At 47.2% G+C, this 24444-nt stretch overlaps 1 protein-coding gene across 1 annotated transcript; it reads right to left on the bottom strand.

Moving 5' to 3' along the window:
• Positions 1 to 4169: 4169 nt before the first annotated feature.
• Positions 4170 to 6756, bottom strand: GPR132 (G protein-coupled receptor 132). Its single transcript, XM_045016378.1, has one exon. The coding sequence runs from the start codon at positions 6754 to 6756 to the stop codon at positions 5722 to 5724; it is 1035 nt and encodes a 344-aa protein (XP_044872313.1). The 3' UTR covers positions 4170 to 5721.
• Between the last annotated feature and the right edge of the window lie 17688 nt (positions 6757 to 24444).

Here is a 24444-nt window from a genome sequence, read left to right as displayed (position 1 = left end):
AGCTTTTCTTTTTACGGCTCATGTCAGTTTCTTTTTAAATGTGGGTGTTATAGGGCTAGTTTGTGCCCTGGCAGTGGCTGATTACCACACAAGTCCACAGCGTCCGTGCCCAGGGCCCCTGACCAATTTGGGGGCCCATGCAGGAGAGCTGGAGCCCCGGCCCTGCCCCCTGCTCCTCCTCTCCCCCGCAGCTCTGGTGTCCTGCTCTTTCTCTTCCCCTGAGGCTCTGGCCCCTGGCCAGGTCAGAAGCCGGAGCCCAGGTGTTCTAGGGTGAGCATATTCCCTCCTCCCTCCCCTGCGTGAAGCTGACCCAAGCCCCTCTCCCCCGTCTCCCAGGTGGAGTTGGCCCAAGCCCCTCCACTCACCCCCCCAACCCCTTTTTGGCAAAACTGGGCATTTGTCCCCTTTTGCTTCTGCCACCTGATCATCAATTGGCATGAGCAACCGGGACAAATGCCCAGTTTTGCCAAAACAGTCAGGATGTTTGGGGCAGGGCTTAAAACGGGGACCGTCTCAGCTAAAGGACAGGACACACGGTCACCCTAGGCTGTAGTAAGAGCTGCCCAGAGAGACCAGGCAGATGCGGGGAGCCTGGAACCCTCCAGCTGCCCTGGGCAAGGGGCCAGGGTGCTCAAGAGCAGACCCCAGCCTGTGTTCCTGCCCCCCAGGGCACACGGAGGGTCTGGGGCTCCCCACAGTGGCCCGGACTTCCTGGGCAGCTCTTACCATGGCCCGGCTTCTGGCCAGGCCAAGAGGGCGGAGCCTTGGGGTGGAAGAGGAGGAACAGGGTGTGGGAACCTGTGTCAGGGGTTCTTTGTGCCCAGGGCCCCATTAAATCTTAATCTGCCTCTGGGCCCTTGTGCAAATACGGGGCAAGGTGGTCCCCTCTCTTGCAAAAGGGTTAATTGCACAAGGGGACCAGAGAGACTGCTACGTTTGTTTCAGGGTGCATGTCACGCCAGCAGGGAGGGGGAAGGGACAGGGCCATGTCCTCAGCAGCCCTAAATCCTGACCATAGAACCATCTGGGCATGCTGGGAGGTGCGACATAGAGGACATTGCACCCGGCACACTCCCCGTGCACACCAGGAGGTTTGAAGGGCAATTGCATTTCATTGAGACACAACTCCTCTTTGAGCAGTTTCCGGGGCGGGGAGGTTCTGCATTGCTCCCCACTCCAGGCTGCATCAAAAAGGCACAACCTAGCCCATGCTCTAGAGGAAGACAAAGTGGTTAAGAAGAAGAGCTATCAAATTGCAGCATGAAAAAATTACTCAGAGTCCCTGAAAAAAGAACACAGGCCAGCCTGTGCGGGATCATGGGAGGTGTGAGCTTAGAAGCTCTTGTTAGAAACTTGGCCCTGAGTTAGTTTTCACAGACTTATTGAATTGAAGAGAGTTTGCCATGCAAAAATGCTCTCAGACACTGAGTCAGGGTAGCCACAAGCACAGCAACCACAGATTTCAAGATCTCCTATCTTGCCATCAAGGAGTTTGAGCTTACGCTCCTCATAGCATGTCTGTTTCCTGCCTGTTAAAGAACTTCAGGTACCAACTACACGAATACCGCATGTAATAATACCTTTTAAGGCAGAGTTTAAAAGCATCGCTCATATTGCAATTCATCTATTGGAAGGATTTCTTACTTTTTCAAACATCTTAGCAGTAACAATATCAACACACTGAAGCCCAAGACATGGAAGTTTTAAATAGGCTACTGGTTTTCATGTTCTCACAAAAGGTGGCTAAAAATAAGCTGATTATTTTGAAAGAATCTGATGAGTCACTGAAAAAATCCCAGTCAGACAAATTGGTTGCAGTGAATTATTTGAGTAGCTCTAATTACCAGTAAGAAATGATTCATGTTAATAAATATTCACCAGAGATGCTTACAGTCACCACCCAGGCACTCATCTTCTAGTCATGTTATGAATGTCTGGGCAACAACACAGCGAAAGCAATGGGTTATTTTTCCCAGCCAAATCAAGTCATGGGAATTAGGCTTGAGTAAAGATTGAGGTAACACTACGTAGGACTTCAGAATGTGGCCTCTGTTGCACACCAAAAACTCTCACCCTCTTTAGTGGGAAGCATGGGTGTGCAGGGAATGGAGGATTGGATCTCTGAAGACCAGTTACAGGGAAATCCAGGTTTCTTCAGGAACAGAGCCAAAACTGATGCTATATCCACACCGACTTGTCTCCAGACTCAGGCTTAGTCCAGCAGTCTGAAAGTTCACATGGGGGTCACGTCCAAGTAGCTATGATGAACGCTGTGTGTGTGTGTGTGTGTGTGTGTGTGTGTGTGTGTGTGTGTGTGTGTGTGTGTGTGTGTGTGTGTGTGTGTGTGTGTGTGTGTGTGTGTGGAGGTGGGAGTAGAATCTTCCTCCCTAAGATGAAATGGCACCTGTAAGCTTTTAAGCAATACCCCTGTAGCAGGAAAGGCTGGAAGAATGCACATCGCCGCAAATCTGCAGTGCTCCTCTTTCCTGAGTGTTGCCATGCTGGGGACTTGCATGGAACAGAGCCCTGTACTGAGTTCCCCTTTTTGTCTAGGTCATGGAATCCTTAAGGCATAGTTAGAAACTTGTGATAAATAATGAGGTCACACATCCTTGCATTTGTATTACAAGACCCAGCAATTCATTGGACTTGATATTTTTAGTCATTTGGAGCTGAAATGTCTTGGTGCTGAAGCATACAGTACCCCTTTTGTGCCTATGAAGAAAAGTGGAGGTTTAAATTATCCTTGTAGTGCCTGATGCAATGCCCACTGACTTCAATGGACATTGGATCAGACCCTTGTAACATCCGTGCCCCTGCATTTATGACATTAAGCCAGCTCCAATGTTAGTAACTGGAAGCCAGCTTTTAATTTCAGTTCAGTGCAGCTTTACCATCAGAAATACATCAGGCTGACATTTCCAAAATGAGCAGATGATGTGGATGCCCGATTCCCATTGATTTTAATCAGATTTGGGAGGCCAGATCCCTTCAGTGAATGAAAATCTCAGCCTTAATGTCTTAAATAACGAGGAGTCCGGTGGCACCTTAAAGACTAGCAGATTTATTTGGGCATAAGCTTTCATGGGTAAAAAACCCACTTCTTCAGATGCATGGAGTGAAAATTACAGATGCAGGCATAAATATACTGACCCATGAAGAGAAGGGAGTTACCTTACAAGTAAAGGACCAGTGTTGACAGGGCCCATTCAATCAGGGTGGATGTAGTCCACTCCCAATAATTGATGAGGAGGTGCCAATACCAAGAGAGGGAAAATTGCTTTTGTAGTGAGCCAGCCACTCCTCTCTTGGCATTGGTCCCTTCCCAGCAACATTGTATCTATTTGTTAATAATGGAAGGCCTGATTTTCAGAAGACTTCATGAGAAATTTTAGGTATTCAGCAATTTCCAAAAAATCCAGTCATAAATCTGTGGAAAGTGTAATCTCTTGTGTCTATATACAAGTATTGGAAAACAACACTGCTAGTAAAAAACACATTAGAATTAATTCTGTTACCCAGCAGTTCTCAATTCTTGGGGAACAAGGGCACAGTACCCAGCCTGTCTGACTCTTAAAAGACCTTTCCACCCCCAGCCTCTGCTTGTACCAAAACCGATCAGAAGAAAGACTTACAAAAAGCAATGAAAAGGAGACACACCTAAATCCCTAGGACAAGGGTGCCAGGATTAAGGAAACTCCCCTAGCCTTATTTGCATCAAAGATGGGACAGGGAGGCATCTCTATTAGCATACAGAATGGAGAACAGAGATTCCAAGGCAAGAACTGCACGGAACTCTGAGACCAGAAAAGCAGAGAAGCACTGCATGATGGGGGATCTCTGCTCCAGATGATAATGAACCCACGCCTGCACACACCCAGCTCAGTAGTTATCAGACCAATTCTAGTAATAAATCCTTTCTTGGTATTCAAAATAGTGAAGCTGCCTAACTGCATTGTGAGCTCCCTCCAAGGAACACCGCCCATAGCCAGGAATGAGCAGTTCCTATTGTCTAGCCTGAACAAAACAACTCTGGTATACTCCCTTGAGCCATCAGTTTACCAATAAACAAATCTAGTGTTCTCCCTTGAACCATTGTTGTTTCTCTACAAAAACCCCTAAGCATGCTCAAGTAAATGTTCTGATGCCTGGATCAAAAATCTGCACCACTGGGACTTCATCTTCTCCTGAATATACTAAATTTAGGTAAAGTCCTGCTGGCTCAAAGATATGTTTTTCAAAATGTAAAAAAGAATAGAGACTGATACATTTAAATGGCAATACAAGTTACAATAAATGTTACAATAAAGATGCAGTCATATCTGATTCTGGTTTAGTCCAAGAAAGTAACATTAATTAAATAAAAGAAATACTGGAGCAACAGTACAAATAAATTACAATGACATTACTGTATTTTAAAAGAACATTGAAAGTCTAATTTAAATAAAGAAATACCAAGAATATTTCAAGATAAGATTTCTTGTCATCTTTTTGCCCACTTTATCTAGGGACTGTAAGAGTCTGAGAGGCATGAGATCTTATCACAGACCATGTGCTGCCATCTGACAATTATTTGTTTTCATTTTTTTGTGTTTTTAATTTGTCCTCATGAGATATGCTGGATTGAAGGCACTGGACAGTACATATCTCCATTTATTCACAGGTACAGTGTAGCCAGCAATAATGAAAGTTTCTCAACTCTGTCTCACCAGTATACCACTACCCTGTCCCGGGGAGCTCTTAAGTAGTGCCAGAAGGTAGATCAGTCTCAGTGTCTCAATACCTTGCTGTTAATAAGGCAGCCAACAGTGCCGTGGACTCCTATCTGCTAATACCTGGACCAAACACTAATACTGAAGGATCAGCTCACAACTTAGACTCTGCAGTTCTATTTGCAAGGGATTGATGCCAAGCCAAACCCTGCAGATATAAGGTTCAAGCTGAAACAAACTGTGGAGGAATCATCAAAAATAGTCATAACTGTACTAGATGCTACTACGTCTTACAAGATTTGTTAAGTACAGTACAAGATTTGAACAAACAAAGAATCAAACATTTGAAATATACATTTCCATGGATTCCAGACCTGTACAGTAGCTTGATGCAAGGGTTTTATCTGTATGCTCTAAGCTGATAATTTATGGTAACTCTTAATGCAAGGAACTCTTCTTGATTTCTGCCTTCCCTGATGATGTCAGGTAAATTAAATCCAAATGTCAAAGCTCATTAGAAATATTTACAGGGCTTTAATTTGGTTCTACCATTTCCAGTGTTTAACGAAAAATGCTACTGCATGCATGTAAACCCTGAGATGTTCCTTTTTGATTAGCACTAAAAAGTCCCCTTAGAAGCTAATGTTGGTGCTGAAAGTGTACGAGAAAAGGATTGAGCCCTGAGAATAAATTTGTCAAGTTTTAGTTTGACTTGAAGGAAATCAGTCAATTGACTGTAGCTGCTCCTTGCAAAGCGTGGTTTAGAATTAAAATACTGGTGGGCTGTGGTTTGAGTAAGTTGGGAGGCAGACAGCAGATCCCTCTTCTGATAGGCAATAGTACTCTTCTGACATAGCCTCCAGGAACTTAGTGCTGGGGCCATGCATTGTGACAAACATCATATCAAGATGTTGTGATGCCCCAAACATGTGACCTCCATCTCTTTTGGGGGACACCTTAATCACTGCCAGCAGAACCCTCATTAAGGCACTGTTGATGGTTGAAACCTCTACTGTTCATTTGAAAGTGTGGTGAAATTTTGATTTTCCGATGTGTGTGCTGCTTCCTGTGATTCTTTTGAATTTTTCAGCTTAAGGCTGTTATTGATGGATGACTGATATCTCCATTTTGTCAGACTCGTGTAGAAATCTTTTCTAGCATGTTCACTAGCCAATACATAGATGATTGGATCAGCAACACTGTTAGCAGTGGATAAACACAGAAATGCTGCAGAAGTAGAATATATGCGGTGTTCAAATGAACATGAGTCCTTCTGATGCAAAAGAAAGTTTATGGATCTTATCAGGAGCACCAAATGGTAGGGAGCAAAGCAGATCAGAAAAATGGTGATGATGGCTATAGCCAAGTACTTCACTTTGGCTTTTTGGCGTTTGCCTAAGCTGCTGCTTATTTCGGTACTTTGGAAAATTCTGTAGTTTGTGAAAATGAGGATTGTGCAAGGAATGGCAAATCCAATTAGGAACCTGGAAATGTTGAAATAAGCCAATTGTAAGTTGAGTGGTAAAGTCTCAAAGCAGGTTGTACGGTTTGAAGTCTGCTCGCCATCTTTTAAAATAAATACTGGGCAGTGGATTACTAAAACTATAGAAAAGAGAATGAAGGTGATGAAGATTGCAGTTCTCTGCTGCCTCGCCCCCTTGGATTCCAAAGCATACACCACTGCTACATAGCGATCAATAGAAATGCAACACAAGAGCAGAATGCTGATATATATGTTGCAGAAAAAGATATATCCTGTTAGCTTGCAAGCCATTGACCCCATCTCCCACATGTGTTTGTTTTGTACATAGATAGCCCAGAGGGGCAGGGTACTCAAGTACATCAGCTCGCACAGCGATAAGCCAAAAATGTAGATGGCAAGAACGTTCTTCCTTTGGATTTGTACAAATGTTAGCCATGTAGTAAAGCAATTCGCTGGCAAGCCTAAGGCAAAAACAACACTGTAGCACACAACCAGCAGTATCCTGCTGTCCTCAAAGGGCATTGTTGGGCAGCAGACTTCCGGACTGCAGGATTCATTCATTATGGGGAATGCAACGGTGTGCAGAAACCCCAGGATAGCTTTTCCCAATTTGTGTTTCCTGTGAATCAAAAGACACGATGGAAAGTTAGCAGCTGTAGAAGACTGTTAAAAATGTGACAGTAAAGGTAATGGTCTGATAACACAGGGCTAGATTGTGCAGCCCTTCCTCACCTTGATTTCACGGGCACTGCTTCCGTGAATGGGTGCTCACCAGGACAGTTACACAAGCTAGCCCATAGGGAGTTTGTGGATGCTGCCATGTTGCAGGTGCTTTTAAACCAGAGCTACTCCACTGAAGTCAAAACTGGTGTAGGTGAGTGGAGGATCAGGCTCATTGAGTTTGTGACTTCTTAGTGTTTGTAGTGCAGGGGTGCCTCGGAGCCTCAGTCATAGACCAAGGACCCCTTTGTGCTAGGGGCTGTACAAACACAGAACAAATGGACGGGCCCAGCCCCAAAGAGCTTACGGTCTAACCGAGTTTACACTCTCTTTCCACAGGGCCCACCTGAGAACTACTCTTTTGGGACTGTGACCTAGTACATAAATCAGAGAATCTGTGACATAAATGAGATGCTGCCTTCTCCCAATGGTCTGTTTCTGTGATCAGGTTTCTTTCCCCATCTCCCACAGGCAGGGTGAGTACTGCCAGATGCTTACCAGACGCCCTCCACCACTCCCAACTCTTTGCCTACGCACCCGACTTCTGATTTCAATGGATCTGTAGGATAACAACCTGTTTAAGCTTTTCTGTCGCTGCCTGCTGTCCCAGTGCCTCGGCAGGGAGATGGGAGCGGGGGGAATGGCACCCATGTCCTATGGAGGAGGAAATGTCAGGGAAAGTAGGAGGATTTGGGGATTCATGGTCAAAACAGGGCCACACTGAGCACCCGTCATTTCCCCAGTTATGTATAACACAGGATTCATTTTCACACCGTTTCCCAGTTAGTCACATTATTTAAAAAAAATCCCCGAAGCGTGCGATTCACTGCACAGAGTACAGCCGGCACTGGTTTAGGTCAATAAGGAATAGGAATGATTCTCTCCATCGGAGGCGCTCCAAACGCGTCACAAACTTTAAGGCGAGGAGCTGCACGATCACATGAGAGACTGTGCCTTGGCGCTCCTGGGTGTGCCCGGGTACCACACGCCCTTCTAAACCTGTGATGGGATGCATCCAGCTTCCTCCGGCACGCCAGGCCATTCCAGAAGCTGGTATGTAAGGGGGCAGAGCCGCAGCTCCACCACTCCCCCCCCAGATCTCTTTCATGCTCCATGTTCAGAGAAGCAGTAGATGGCTAACCTGCTTGGGGGACATTATTAATACAAACTGTGACCATATAGATCGTTGTTGCAACCAGGGTCCTATCGTGGCACCAAATCTTGTGCAAAGGAGATCAAGTAAGGTATCTATGAAAAGGTTGTAATTTGCTGGTTATGATTATGCTATCTGTATGTGTGTATCATTTTTATATTTGAAGTTATGAATATTGGCTATGTACTTGTATCTGAATGTGTTTGATTTTAAGTAGCATTAGTGAAGCATTTAGTCAACTTCTTGAGAAAGGAATCTTCAGGTTAAGTGCCCAATTAAGAAACTTAACTGACAACGGACCTTGGGAGACTCCAATCCACATATGAGGAGCTCCCTGGGAACGTTCAAGGCAGCATGTGAGCAATGGCTGCTCTACCTGTAAAGAACTGAGCCATACATGGACACGTGACTTGCCCAGGTGACTCCAAACTCCACCTTGCTGCTGTGATTTTCCACAGTAAAAACAAAGGGGTCCTTCCACATGGCAGAGAATATAAAAGGCCCTGGAAACCCCTTCACTTTGGCTTCAATCCTGCTTCTTACCTCTGGAGGAACTTTGCTACATTGAAACTCTGAATAAAGGACTGAATGACCCATCCAAGTTGTGGATGTAATCCAGAGACTTGATTTGAGCCTGCAGCTTATTCCATCACTGCTACAAGCCTGAACCAAGAACTTTGCCATTACTGTATGTAATTGATTCCTTTAACAAATTTTAGCGCTCATCTATATTTCTTTTTTATGAATAAACCTTTAGATTTTAGATTCTAAAGGATTGGCAACAGCATGATTTGTGGATAGGATCTGACCGATATATTGACCTGGGTCTGGGACTTGGTCCTTTGGGATCAGGAGAACCTTTTTGCTTTTACTGGGGTATTGGTTTTCATAACCATTCATCCCCATAAGGAGCAGTGCTGGTGGTGATACAAGGGAACTGGAGTATCTGAGGGAATTGCTTGTATGGTTTCTGGTTAGCCAGTGGGGTAAAACCAAAGTCCTCTCTGTTTGGCTGGTTTGGCGTGCCTTAATAGTAAAGGAACTCCAGCTCTGGGCTGTAACTGCCCTGCTCTAAGCAATTTGTACTGAATTGATACTCTCAGTAGTGTCCCACCACAGGCAGCTTTGTTGCAGCGGTGTAATTATGCTAGGATCCACAGAACCAGATCAATTAAGCTTTGGATCAGAACCCCATGCTATCCAAATTGGAATTTTGGTATTGAGAGCTTTGCTGGTTAAAGATCAGTGACCATGACCTAGAAAGTATCAGCAGGAGCAATGAAACTGCAGCCCTGAGAGAGAGCCTGCAATTGGAACATAAACAAAAACTGGCAGAAATTCGAATGAGAGAGAAGCAAGCCTTGGCTCAGCTGGAAAAAGAAGCCACTGAAAGACAGAAGGAAGCTGCTGAAAGACAGAGAGAAGCTAAAAAAAGAATGGCTGAATTGGAAAGAGAAGCTGCTGAGAGAGAGGAAAGGGCTCATAGAAGGCACATGAAACAGCTGGCTGCTGAGAAGAGGGTTCACCAGACGCAACAAGAAACAAGCTCCAAGTCAAAAAAGCAATGCAAGAACAGCAGACACTGTATCAGCTTGAAAGTCCAGTTTATAACAATGTTGGTATGTTGTATTACTCTGAGCAGTTTTCTGTATTTAACCCATTATGCTATGACCAGGGGGAGGGGGACTCTAACCTGGTGGGAAATAGCTGTCCTGAACAGATACTCTCAGTAGTGCCCCACCAAAGGCAGCATCATTACAGCTTGGCCTTTATGTGACCTATGCAAGGGGAGGGGAGGTTCCTTCTGCCCAGTCCTTGCCCTCCCCACAATGTGCACCCTGGTAAGTGCTGAGCAAAACTTGATCCTAACTAATTAACTCTCATAACATCCCACTGAGGCAGGTAAGTATCAGAGACGGGAAGTATAAGGCACAGGGAGGTGAAGTGCCCCAAGCTGCACTGGAAGCCTGTGTCTGATAGGATAGAGCCCAGATCTTCTACCTGCCAACCTTGTGCCCTGTTCCCTGGGAGCCAGTTTCTGGTTCCCTCTCTCCTGGGGAAGGGCACCATCCTCCACAAGAAATCTCACTGACTTAGCGCAGCCTAGCACGACTCACTGGGGGAGGGCATCATAAGCTGGCCCTAAACCGCGTTGCCTCTTTAATAAAACAAAGCCGCTGCTCAGTCCCAGAGCCGCCACCACCATCAAATGCTCCCCATCAAACCAAAGAGCAAAGGCACAAGCAAGACTCCAGGTGCTAGTGGGGACTGCAGAGGCAGATCCCTGAAAGTAGCCATCATGTAGGGCCAGCCTGTGGTCCCCTTGCTCACTGGAGTCAATGGGGATACCCATGGAGTAAGGTGCGACTCACCAGAGGTGGGGAGGGGATCAGAATTTGACCCTTTACAGATACTGTTGCCTTTTAATGCACTGTTGTTGCTCTCACTTAGGGATTGGATTCTACCCTCCGTTCCCAGCTACTCACCCGGAGAAGCCAATCATTTCACTGAAGTGAGGTAGCAGTTCAGACAAGTAAGGGAGCTAGTCAGGCTCCTCATCAGAACGTGGGCAGCACCTGTCTGACACTTCTTGGAAACAACAGGAAGTCACGGTGCAAATGGCCCACGCTTTTATAAATAAGTTGAAGACACGAGAACAAAGAGAAGAACGTAAACAAATGTCGGAAGCGAAGGCCAAGGAAAGGAAGAAAAGCAATGCACTCTGAACAGGCTAAGCACCCTTGTGGGGCCACTAATGATGAGAACAAGACATGGAGCACGTCATCAGCGTTAATCACCCTGGCCTAGGCGAGCGAGGGAAAGGCTAGACTATAGCGTTCCAACTGGCCAGCCCAGTGTAAGGGGATGTGGAGAGGAGTCAAAGTATGATCAGATTTGGCCACCTGGAGCTCCTGGGCACGTACAGGTAGCAAGCTTACTGCTCTGCACCTTTACCGCTTGCAGCTACCCGCCCCCCTGCTCAGCTGGCTAGCTCTGTGGCTCGGGGCACAAGGGCTTGGCAGGAACAGGGCCCCAGCTCCTCCCTGCCATTCCCTTGCCCCTTGGGGGCATCCTGCACCCCTAGGGTTTAGGCACAGAGCAGCCCCTCACTCCCCTCATGCAGGGACTGCTGTTTTGCCTGGCTCTACGAGGTGAACATTTTTCTTTTTTTTTTTACTACATTTTTCATAAAATTATGATGGGGAGAAAAGAAACCACTGGAAAGCACTGACAAAAATCTTCATCAGGTTCTCTACAGAGTGGGTGGAAATTGCTGAGAGGTTTGAAAATAATCAAAATTAAAAAAAATATATTGCCCCCCCCTCCGCCCCCAACCCAGTGTTTTCTTTTTAAGCAGCTCTATCCTGGCCTCTCTGTGGGATGCACAATTGGTTTGGGTAGGTTTCTTTTACTCATAGAATCATAGAATATCAGGGTTGGAAGGAACCTCAGGAGGTCATCTAGTCCAACCCCCTGCTCAAAGCAGGACCAATTCCCAACTAAATCATCCCAGCCAGGGCTTTGTCAAGCCTGACCTTAAAAACCTCTAAGGAAGGAAATTCCACCACCACCCTAGGTAACCCATTCCAGTGCATCACCACCCTCCTAGTGAAAAAGTTTTTCCTCATATCCAACCTAATCCTCCCCCGCTGCAACTTGAGACCATTACTCCTGGTTCTGTCATCTGCTACCACTGAGAACAGTCTAGATCCATTACTCCTGGGTTTTCTCTGACTCTACACCACTATAAGGACCAGGCAAAATCTGGCCTGTAGGCTTATTCTCCATGGATTTTTTTAAATCCATACAAACAAAAGTGAAGGCTGTTGTTGCTGGTGGTGTTGTTTTGGGGAGGTTTAACAACCGTTGCTCATAATCAGGCGAGTGTGAAGGGTTATGGGTTTGCTAGGTAGGAGCTCGTGTTGTTCGGTTCTAATACACATGCAGTCACATCCCAAGACTCAGGTTCAAACTGAGCCAAAATCTCAAAGCAAAACACAACCCCAGCTACCGAGAATCACTTGATTTTGTTTGATTAATGTCACACAGTTTCAAGGCAATATCAGAGAACAACCAGGTCCGCTCAGAACTGCGCCGCATTCGCCCAAAAGGTTTGTGAATCTTAAGCCCTTTCACACTTAAATCAGGCAAATTTGGAGTAGTCTGACCCCTACTCCAGGCCTGGGGCTTGATTCTGTGCTATGTCTCCGGAGAGCTGCAGCACAGAAAGCGCAGCCCAAGAGAGCAGAGGTGGCTGAAGCATCCCTCAGAGGCTGGTCTAACTTATGGCAGCCATCCCCAGGCTGCCTATTGACTACTTCACAACCCAGAATCCTCCCATAATGTCAAGCACTACAAGCATGGCCCCACCAACTACACTGGGGCCTGCGAAGGGAAGCCGCACACAGCTACACTACTCATGTGTAGGGGGGAAGTTCTACACTGGCTCCTCTATGGCCCCTCTATAGCACTGGAATGATGTCTAAGGGGGCAGAATCCATCCCACTTTTGCAACATTTTAAAAAGCTAAGATAAAAGCAAACGAGCATTTAAAAAAAAAGGTTTATGGACAAGTTGCGGAAGTAACACAAGCTTCCCTAATGAGCTGGCACTGTTATGTCACCTCCCATCTACAGTGTTGCATCTGGCTCCTGATCCTGTAAACACGTACACACACACAAGGAAGTTTACTTCATTGGGACTATGTGTGTAAGTGCTGCCACAGAATATGGGTGGTCCAGTGCTTAGGGAGCTAGTCTGGGACCTGAGAGACCAGAGTGCAATTCCTTGCTCTGCCACAGACTTCACGTGTGACCACAGGCAAGTCATTTAGTCGCTCGGTGCCACAGCTGTAAAAGGGGGATAACAGCACTGCCTTACCTTATGGCTCAGTTACAATGGTAATGGGAGCCGTAGAAGCAATCTGGGTAGGTTAGGCCCTTAGACGGTAAGCTGCTTGGGGTAGCAAAGCTCGATGTGCATCTGTAACACTGTATAAATAGTAACAGGAATGTAAGAGTTTGTGTGTATATATATATAGCTCTGTGTAGCTCACCACAACCAGAGGTTTGCTTGCTGTCAGGAGTGTCTGAGTGAAGACAAATTTCCAAGCATGACAAATGAGTGGGCAAAGTACAGGAAGGAACGTGTGTGCTGGGTTCTGACACCCTCACTCCTAAATGCCTTACTCCTACAGTAGTCCTGGCACTGCTGGAGGGGTAAGGTGCTACTTAGTGAGAGCGCGGGGATCGGAACCCGGCTGTGTGTTTGTAGGTGAATGAAAGAATCAGCTCTATGCAAAGCAAACAAACTAACTGAGCTGTCATACCACAGCACACCATGCCCCACAGAATAGGCATTAGGAGCCAGTGGCCACTACATTAGTCAGGTTGATTAGCCTCTGCCCCAGCAGGGGCCACAATGCCTCATGTTGTTTTGCTGGAGAGTTGAACCTTCCTGTTCCCAGTGTGTTGATCCAGATACTCTCAAGAGGGATTTAAAATTCCATTTTTTTTTGAACATCAAGGGTCAGAATGATTCAACAATGAAGCAATGTTGATTTTGTGACGGAATCTACGGATGACTAAGCAACTGTTTTGAGGCTGTCAAAACTGTTCTATATAGGTTCCTATACTGTTGCAATCACCATAGTATCCGAGATCCTTCCAGTAGTGCATTAAGCACAATGTGACTCAAATCTGTCATGCGTTATTTGTTCTCTCCCCATGGGGTGAGATGTGTGCAGCGGAGGGGCTTGTTTTGGTAGGGTTTTAGGGAATATTTTTAAAACTGTTGCTATATATGTATATTAAAGGAGGCAGATCAAAGAAATGTGCCTTGTACTTAGAGCGAAAGGTGGTGAGGTTTGTGATGGGCCTTAGTTCCTGGGGGAGTACACGGCACAGTCTGGGAGCGCCTCCGGGAAAGCCCTGTCTCCTGCTCAGATGAGCTTTATCCTTACTCTAGAGAGCTCCATTGAGCACAAGGAGCAGAGTTGTTGACCACGGTCTTTATCCCCGAGCTTTATGTGGTCTTTTAGATAAATGGTCCCAGGCCATGGACCGCCTTGAAGATAAGGACCGAGATTGTGACTTTGATTTAAAATTCTATGGGAAGCCAGTGCAGAGAGCGGCAGAGAGGTGCGATGTGCTTGTGGTAGCCCATGTTGCTAAGGAGATGGGCTGCAGCATTCCATACTAGCTGGAGTTTCCTAGGTGCTGAATGCTTCATGCCCAGGTAAAATTTATGTTTAATTATTTAGGTTTAATTTATGACTGTGGCATAGCTAGTGATTTATGACCAAGTCCCAAATATACACTTGCTTGAAAGTTGACATACAAGGTCTCAACCTCAGAACAAATACGGTATGATAAACTTGTAAAAAAGAAAAGAGTCTATTAGTGTTAGTATGGCAGCACCCAAGGACCACAAGCAAGTAGCAGGTCCTGATGCGTCAGGCACTGTACAAACACCACAAAACCAGTTCTGTCCTAGAGAGCTCATAATCCAAGACAACATGTAGCTGATGAATAAACTGCAAAGCAGGGGACAAGCTAGCAGGAGAGACCAATGCATCTGCATACTCACAGTGGTCACTAATCTAGTCAGTGCCAGTTTGACCATTTAAAGTTATAACAGTGCAAAAAGCTGCTTTTTTTTTTTGCACGTTTGTTGAAGTAACTGTTGTTTATTAAATGTCACCTTTCTGCACGGCCTACACCCACCTGCTGCTAGTCACCAAAAGGATGCATTTCTGCCCAAGAATACCTGCGGTGTAGCATAGAAATCAGCAGCAAGGAAGAAGCAGAAAGGAAGTGGTTACAGTAGATGGTGCCCTATTGACCTGATGGACAAGATACTGCTAAAAATAAGCCATAAAGCAACAACAAGGGCTAGGTACGCCTTGAATAGAGATCAGTGCAGAGTCACCCATCCTCTATGGAAGCATCAGGAATCATTGTTCCTCAATGGCATCTGGAGCAGCCTGACATTTCTCAGAAGGGGTGGGCTGCTCTCTTCCCCTCCTAGTCAGCCAATGAGGGAGAATCACAGCCCTGGCTCCTCCTCATACCTCCCAGCTGTTTTGGGGATGTTGTGGCTAGGCCCTGGAAGGAGATGTGTACTATTTCTTTGAGTCTATTTAGGTCTCTGCAGATAGCGGTGCTTATTTTTTGGCCTTGGGCATACTGTTGAAATAAAAAAGCAGATGCCAATGAACTTTCTCCTTAAATGACAGTCAAATGTCCATGAGAAAATCTAAGGCGGTAAGAAAGAACAGTTGTTTGCATTGGTATAGGAGCAGGCAAAGAAAAATGAGCCATTAAAAGCCTCTTCGGGAGAGACAGGCCCAGATCCTCAAAGGCATTGGTTTCAATGGAGCCTAAATACCGTTGTGGTTCTCGGCCATGATCTTTGATGTCATTTTGCAGCTTAGGTTCACAGTGGGCATTCTTTTCACAAACAGTGCACCTTTGGAAATAAGCCTTTCAAAGCACTAGTGTTGTGTCACCAAATAGGTCTAAGGTAGAGCCATGTTTCAGAACCTTATAGTCAAGTATGAAGGGGAAATTGTTTCTCACAAGCAACCTTCTCCTCTCTCACTGGCACTGTATAAATACGATTATTATTCTGCACTTGTGCCATACCCCACACTCACGTTTGTATCACTGAGTAGAGTAGGCAAATATCTCAACAAATGTTCCTAGACTATTCTTTCAAATAAAAAAATGATCTATTTGAGCTGTGTTTGCACTTTTTTCGTATTTACTTCCTGCAAATAATCTAGTGGGTGAGTTTACCAGCAGCAATGTTAATGCAAATGGTTGAATTTTGAGTAAACGGTAGAGATTTTTCGGAGGCAGTGAGCTTTAAACTTGTAAACATGAGTACTTGCATCAGAATCATGTTCCTAAGAGTGATGCCCATCCAAGGATTACCTCACCAAAGATGACTTTAGATGCTTAGCCAGACTTCCAGTGCTTCTGAGGTTCATGCATCACTGCCAGAAATTCCAAATGAAAGACAGGAGGGAGCTGATAGATGTCATGTAAACAACTGATCTTATGTAACATCACACTTTCCTATTGCTGGACCTCGGAGCACCTGCCTGTAACACCTTCGCATCACAGCTCACCTGTAACCCTTATAAATGCATCACAATGTTGACAGGCAGTCAGACTGCCTCTCTAGTCTGCCCTACAGTGTGGGTCTCCACTGGCTATTTTGTACTTGTTCCGTATGCAGAATGCTCACGGAGAGAACTGAGTGAAAAATTCAGAGTCAGTCATTTACTGAACAGTTGTAGGCTGGGCACTACAGTAGTAGCCTGTCTGCTTTACTGTGCTTCAGCAGTTCCAGTTAAATGTAGCTGCACGCTGGGGCTCCTCTGTTCCCTTGGGTCTACTGCACACAAGTGACACAACTCAAACCACAGTAGCACATGTAAGTTCCTACCCTTTCAGGGCCGGATTAACTTTTTGTGGGCCTGGCGCCAAACACATTTGTGGGCCCCCCTGGGGAATGAAGAGGCTGGGGGCAAGAGCACAGCGGGCAGGGTGGTATTGATTCAAATCATGTATTAAATCACTAATCAAGAAGACTTGATTTAATCATGGGTTTCTACATAAAAGTCCATTCTTGTTGATTGTTATAACCTTAAAACATATTCTTCACAACTCAGAGATAGATGTAGGTTTCATTTTTAGAAGGTACACACTATACATTTTTAAACCATAATTTATTTTGAAAACTTTTCAGGTGAGTTTTGCAGCTATATCAGAAAATGAATGATTGTTTGGTTATTTCATTTACCAAAGTTAATTGAAGCAGATATTTATGAAGTTGCTGGGAAGGTTCAATTCAATTCAGGTCCAATTCAAGAGGTTAATCATTAATAGTTGGAGGATTTTCTTGCTAGGCTGTATTAGGAGGAGAACATCACCAGACAGACATTTAAATTGTTTTATTTAACTAAAACAATAATGTTAAGTATTCTGGATTTTTTTCCTTCAACAGCAAACATAATATTTTAACCAAAAAAAATATGTCCCTCACTTCTCACATTTATCTCCAGACTTCTCCTTGTCCAGATCTATTCTGCCCCCTACAATCTTCTATTCATTGAACTTTTTGAAACTTTTCACTTTTAAAGAGAGGTAAGGGGTTGACCCTGTGTACCAGGGCCGCCCAGAGGATTCCGGGGGCCCGGGGTCTTCGGCGGCGGGGGGCCCTTCCGTTCCGGGACCCGCCGCCAAAGTGCCCCGAAGACCCGCGGCGGGAGCCCCCCGCCGCCGAATTACCGCCGAAGTGGGACCCGCCGCCGAAGCGCAGCCCGGTCTTCGGCGGTAATTTGGTGGCGGGGGGGGGTCCCCGCCGCAGGCCTTCGGGGCACTTCGGCGGCGGGTCCCAGAACAGAAGGGGCCCCCGCCGCCGAAGACCGGGCTGCGCTTCGGCGGCGGGTCCCGCTTCCCCCCCCGGCCCCAGCCTCAGCCTCTTACCTGAGCGTGTCTCCGGCGGGGCCTGAGCTCCGTCCCGCTCAGAGCCGCGTGGTGAGGGGGCGGGGCTGTGAGCTCCATGCCCAGCGGAGGCAGCTGCCCCGCCCCCTCCCCACGCCGCTCTGAGCGGGGCTCAGGCCCCGTTGGAGCTCCCAGCCCCGCCCCCTGACCACGCGGCTCTGAGCGGGGCGGGGCTCAGGGGCCCCGGCGGAGACTTGGCGCTTGATGCGCTGAGGCTCCAGGAGAGGGGCGGAGGCGGGAGCCTCCGCTCTTCTCTTGGGGGCCCCTGCGGAGCCTGGGCCCCGGGGCAAATTGCCCCCTTTGCCCCCCCCACCTCTGGGCGGCCCTGCTGTGTACATAAATTTGCAGAGGGACAATAGAGTTGAGGTCTGTTATTTCTCACCTCTATACATTATTTATTTATTTAAAAACATTTTTGCTGTTAACAAGCATGTTACCTCTGGAGACACAAATCCACAGTTTGAGAACTGCAAAACTAAGCATCTCTGATGGTATCTTCTAGACTGAGCACTGAGTCCCATTGGGTAGATAGAAAAATTTACCTAAATAATCTATACAGAAGTCTGTGGAACCCCATAAGATTGGGTCCCTAAGCCTGTAGAACTGATGAATGAAATTGTTTTTAATTGTTCACTTTATTAATATAACTTCATAAGTAAAGTTTTATGAATGAAACAACATTAATTCATAAAACTGGTTACCCCATAACTGGCTAATTGACAATTAAGATGCTTGTTAAGAGCCATAGCTGTTCAGCCAGTTGCCCTTGGAGGTTTCACTGTCAATCCAATTCCTGCTTAAATCACTGAGACTTTCACTGTTTCAGTATTGTAACTTCTGTTCATTGTTTGCCATTCATTACATTTGCCTACATTGTAACTTTTGTTCACTGTTTGCCATTCACTACACTTGTCTCCTTCTGTTCACTGTTTGCCATATTGTAACTCAAACTCCATTTTACAACGCTTACTCCATTTTGTAAAAGCTTGCTTCAACCTTCATTTTTGCAAAACCCTGTTGTAATCTTATTAGTTTAGTTTAGATGTGTGAATGAGGTATGTAGGGATGATGGAATCAACTTCCAGCACCAGCCTATCCTGATGAAACAGAGTTCAAACACCAACGGCTGAAGATGCAGACAAGAGCCCTAACAAAGTAAGAAGAGTCCACCCTAAGAAGAAAAGAACAAAGGTACAATAGAAGGAAGATCAAAGCCAGGTCCGAGGTCACGTCTGCAATTGACGGGTAATCAATCACACCGAACCCAGAGACAGCGTGACACAGCAAGACCTATAGACCAGGGCTAGGCAACCTATGGCACATGTGCCGAAGGTGGCACGTGAGCTGATTTTCAGTGGCACTCACACTGCCTGGGTCCTAGCCACCGGTCCGGGGGGCTCTGCATTTTAATTTAATTTTAAATGAAGCTTCTTAAACATTTTTAAAACCTTATTTACTTTACATACAACAATAGTTTAGTTGTATATTATAGACGTATAGAAAGAGACCTTCTAAAAATGTTAAAATGTATGACTGGCACGCGAAACCTTAAATCAGAGTGAATAAATGAAGACTCGGCACAGCACTTCTGAAAGGTTGCCTACCGCTGCTATAGACTCTGGATTCAAACTAAAGCCTACAAAAAGGATGGGTGAGATGGAAGACTTGGAAGGGTAACGTTCTACTGCCAACACGGGAGGGCAGACCCAGCCCTTTCTTGTGCCCGGCTTTCCTGGCCAGTTAGCCGCCACAAGCTACGATCCCAAGCTGCAAACTCAAGCCATGAACTCAAGCAATGTTCAGGACTGGTAACTATACAGAAGCTGCAGAACATCTCATGTGCGTATGTGTATATATAAGTATTAAGGTATTAGCTAGTGGTCATAGATCAAATTGTTATCATAATAAATGTGGCATCTTTGCCTTGCCCCCTGTGTAGTTTTGTCTGCACAACAAGCCATGAACTATTAGAACTCTTTTACAAAACTTTTCTTAAACATTACATGAATATATTGTCTCATACTATAGAATCAGAATTTATAATCCCTATTCCATGATATAATGTATCTTAATTAAAACTATCTTTAGCTTGGATTTTTTAGGGGAATAACTATTTAAATTATAAAAATCTGATTTAAAAAAACAAACAAAAACATTGATTTTTTCCACCCTAACAGCTGGGCATGGGCAGGGGGGAAGGATTGGTCCCCAGCTGGAGCGAGGGAGGGGCCAGAAGTGAGATGAGCACAGTGGGGTATGGGGGGAGGATTAATCCCTGCTGACTGGAGCAAGGCAGGGGCTGGGGGCAAAAACACAGTGGGGCAGGAGCTAGGGTTGGTCGTTGGAGCAAAGGAGGGGCCGGGAGTAAACTGCAAGTGCAGCAAGGCTGGGGAGGGGGTAAACAGGATCCTCCCCTCACCCCTGCCCACCTAGAGTGGGTACCTACCTTCTCCCTGGTTCTAGCCCATTCTCTTCGCCTCTATCCGCACCGAGCTGAGGGTGGGGGTGCAGGGTCTGGGAGGGAGATAAGATCCAGGAGCTGGCTGGGGATTGGGGTCTGGCCAGGAGCTAGAATGAGGGAGGGGCTCAGGGTTGGGGCAGGAGGTTGGGGTGTCAAGCGCTTACCTGGGGCAGCTCCCATTCGGTGCGAGGGGTGCAGGTGGGTATGTGGGGGGGGGAGAGGGTGAAGGAGCTCCCGTTTGGTGCTCAGGGTGGGGGTGGTGATGTGAGGGGGTGCAGGAGTCAGGGCATGCGGTGTGGGGGACTGGGTATGTGTGTGTGGTGCAGGAGTCAGAACATGGGGTGGGGGACTGGGTATGTGTGTGGGGGGTGCAGGAGTCAGAACATGGGGTGGGGGACTGGGTATGTGTGTGGGGGGTGCAGGAGTCAGGACATGGGGTGGGGACTGGGTATGTGTGTGGGGGGTGCAGGAGTCAGGACATGGGGTGGGGGGCTGGGTATGTGTGTGGTGGGGTGCAGGAGTCAGAACATGGGGTGGGGGACTGGGTATGTGTGTGGGGGGTGCAGGAGTCAGGACATGGGGTGGGGGACTGGGTATGTGTGTGGGGGGTGCAGGAGTCAGGACATGGGGTGGGGGGGCTGGGTATGTGTGTGGGGGGTGCAGGAGTCAGGACATGGGGTGGGGGGCTGGGTATGTGTGGAGGTGCAGGAGTCAGGGCAGGGGTCAGGGCTGGGGAGGTGGGCTGGGGTTGTGGGGGTGCTCCCAGCCCCCTGCCCTGAGCAGTTCACAGCAGGAGGCTGGAGGGGGTATGCCCGGATTCCACCCCCTTTCCCAAGACCCTGCCCCCATCTCTTCTCCACTTCCTCCTCTCTCTCCTGAAAGTTATTAAATGTTCAACGCCAAGGAACGGATGGGGGTAGAGGACTGAATTTTCCACAGCCTCCCTCACAAAATATATCACCACTTTGCCGTTAGTAATTATCCTTTTGAGGGGAAAACCAGGCACTTCTCTCTTTTTGCAGAGTCCTGTGACCTCTTTCAGCTAAAGAAAACTTGTGAGTGCTGGTGATGCAATAGCTCTTTACCGCTCTCCCCGTTATGGCGTCGGGGGATGAGTCAAGGTGGGGGTGCAGTGTTAAGGCCCCCCTGACCCCAAGGCCTGCACACTTCAGGCAACATTAGCTGCTGTTGGAAGGGGCATTTCCCTCCCTAGTGTTAAGCCGCCCGATGCTCCCAGGCCTTGGAGGGACAGCGTGGCTCCTTCTCTAGCCCAGGCTGGAGCTGGGAGGAAGGACACGGGTGCTGCTGTGCAAGGTCCCTCGCCCCCATTAGGAGTTGGAGCAAGGACAGGGCACCAGGGCAGGGAGTGGGGAAGTGGGAGCGGGGAGCTGAGGGGGACAGGGGGCCCCTGGCAGGGCAGGGGGCCCAGTGGGAGGAGGACAGGGAGGAAGATCTGGGAAAAGGGGGCAGCCTGTAAAATAATCGTTTCTTTCTGGAGAAGCAGCTGTGGCGGGGACTCGCCCTGCTTGGGGTCCAGGCGGCGGCTGCTGCTCCCCCCCCCCCAACAGCTGATCGGGAGCAGGGAGAGAGAGTGAGGGGCAAGTACACAACACGCTGGGGAAGGGGGAGATTTGCTGCCGGCTGCCGTGCAACAGCGGGACAGAGCCCCAGGCACAGCAGCACCAGGCTTCCCGGAGCAGAGAGGCTGGGCCGGGAGCGTGGGCCTGGCGCCATTGTAAATCTGGTATTGCTTCTGGTGAGACTTGCTAAGATGCTCACCTTGGCCATGATTCAACAGAGCATTTAAGAATGTGCTTAACTTCAGGCAGATGAGTGATCCTATTCCATCTGCTCGAAATAAAGTGCGTTCGTGCTCTGGGACCTTGGTCCTTACAGGGAATCCTTGGGACTGTGCAGAGCATTCTGGATTTAATTCATAAATCAGATTCAGTACTCAACTTTCACAGCTTTGTGCAGGTTTAGGGTGAGGGTGATACCTCAGATATGATACTCTGAGTACTTCACTAGAGTTCATATTGAGACCCGGAGACTCTCATTTTGAAATGTTGCTTTTCACAAAGAACAGAGAAGAGGTTCATGGTTTCATTTTGAGAGGTTCTGAGCAACCACAGCTCTGATTGACTTAATCGAGAGCGGCTGTCGCTCCGCTGGACCATCTGTGAATTTGCCACCAGTATTTCACAACGTATTCACTGCTAGAAACATTTTGCATCCGCTCACATCTGATTAAGAAAGAGAACCTCCCCAGCGGGAAATGGCTTAAAAAGATGATCTATTTTTTTGTATCTATCATTAGATTTCCAAACCTCTCTCCTGTGAAACGACTGTCTTGCTCTGCAGAGGAAAAGGAAGTGACTTACAAAAATAGCTCCTATTACGAAAAGCAAAGGAAGTTGCAGGTACGGCATGATACTGCAAGAGTTAGGAGGGTGCATCATAGTGGAGCAAGGCACTGAGCTGAAAGTCTTTGGATGGACTCACTTGGAGAGGAGGAAGGAGAGAAGAGAAAAAAGACACAGTAAAGATACATCTACACTTGGAGCTAGAGGGGTGATTCCCAGCTTTCATGGAGCTAGCACAAGAAAGCTAGTAGTGTAGCTGGGGTAGTACAGAGCAGCAGGATGGGCTAGCCCCCTGACTGAGCACAAACTGCCCGGATCCTGTGTGTCCATACTTGGGGCAGATAGCCTGGGCCACTGCTTGCCGTGTTACCATGGCTACCCTATTACTTTTAGCAATGAGAGCTAGTGCAAGTATGTCTGCGTGAGCTGGGAATCACAGCCCCCAGCTCCAAGTGTAGACGCAGCCTGAGATCCGTACCGTGAGCGGAATCAAATCCGTAAAAGAGTTAAGGGGAGAGACAGGGCGGGTGAGCTAATATCTTTTATTGGACCTATTTCTGGTTTAGTAGATGTCGCTGCTAAGTTTTGCTTCATGTTGTGGAGTGTACATTTCAGATGGCAAAATTTGATCTTCCATTGCTGTATGCAGAGCTGTGGTAGCTGTGTTGGTCCCAGGTAGGGTGCCAGACAGCAAGTGTGAAAAATCGGGATGGGGTGGGGGGTAATAGGAGCCTATATAAGAAAAAGACCGAAAAATAGGGACTGTCCCTATAAAATCGGGACATCTGGTCCCCCTAGTCCCAGGATATTAGAGAGACAAGGTGGGAGAGGTGAGAGCGTTTATTGGTCCAGGTTCTGTTAACAGAGGTGGCGATCTTAGGGGATGGCTGACTGGGACAACAAAAGTTGATCCAATAAAAGGTATCACCTCACCCACCTTGTCTCTCTAATATCCGGGGACCAACATGGCTACCACCACCCTGCATATGGTTAAGAGGTATGTATTTTATTTATTCCTGGCTTCCTAATCATCCCTGCATGTGAAACGCTGTCATTGGAACTAGAGAATTTGGGATATTTATATGGATCATAAAACATCCAATGCTACACTGGTTAGGATAAAAACCCACCCCCAAGGTGGGGGAAAGGATTTAAATCCTCAGGCTTCAAGGCAAAAGCCAAACTAGCTAAAGGGGAGAGGGGTAGTTTCCCCTTTGAGGATTCTTGCATCTTCTTCTAAAGCAGCTGGTACCAACCAGTGTCAGAGACGGGACATCTAACTAGATAGACGAGTGGGCTGATGCAATACAGCAATTCCTGAATTCCTGGGTTCTGCCTGGAATAATGACAGTGATGCCGTCAGAGAAGCGTCACTTGCATTCTGTGCCTTTTCTGAATCCTGGTTCCAGCCCAATAGTGGATTTCAGCCCTGCCTGGGGGAAGCCCCCTCCAACTGGCTGCCTTTCCCACTTGCCCCCCGTCCTGAGGAAGAGCAGCCGGTCTGGGCTGCTGCAGGAAGCAGGCAGAGCTGTCTCTCCCTCTTCTCAGGAGCCAACACTATTCCCATTGGAGGGGGTGGGGGACACACAAAGGGGTCAGCATCTCAGACTGTCTCTGCTCCCTCCTCCCTCTTCTATAGAGCAAGGGACAGCTCCTCTGCTTCTGCCCCCTCCCTGCACCACCTTTGCTGGGATGGGGGTGAAGACCTTCTGGAGGAGCAGAAATGAGCCTGGGGGAGGGGAAGACAGAACGGATATGGGGGACAGAGCTGATGTGGGGCTAGGGGACAGGATTGATGTAGGAGTTGGAGCAGAATTCGTTGCTGGGAAGGAGGACAAGCAAATGTAGGGGTGAGAGCTCCTACACTGGGGGCCAAAGTCACCTTGATAACTGTAGGAGAGTTGACAACACTAATTGTTACAAACTGGGGGTGAGCAGGGAGGGGATGTCAAAAATCAAGACAGACAAAAACCCCACAATAATTTTTAAAAAATCATGATTTGTATGACATCATTTTATACCATAGTGGTTGGCAAT

The sequence above is a fragment of the Mauremys mutica genome, chromosome 4, assembly GCF_020497125.1.
Source record: "Mauremys mutica isolate MM-2020 ecotype Southern chromosome 4, ASM2049712v1, whole genome shotgun sequence".
Classification (NCBI taxonomy): Eukaryota; Metazoa; Chordata; order Testudines; family Geoemydidae; genus Mauremys; species Mauremys mutica.
This window is presented reverse-complemented; position numbering and strand designations above follow the sequence as displayed.

Bases quoted from the DNA above. Each gene is read 5' to 3' on its own strand.
- GPR132 (XM_045016378.1), bottom strand. From the start codon at position 6,756: ATGAATGAATCCTGCAGTCCGGAAGTCTGCTGCCCAACAATGCCCTTT.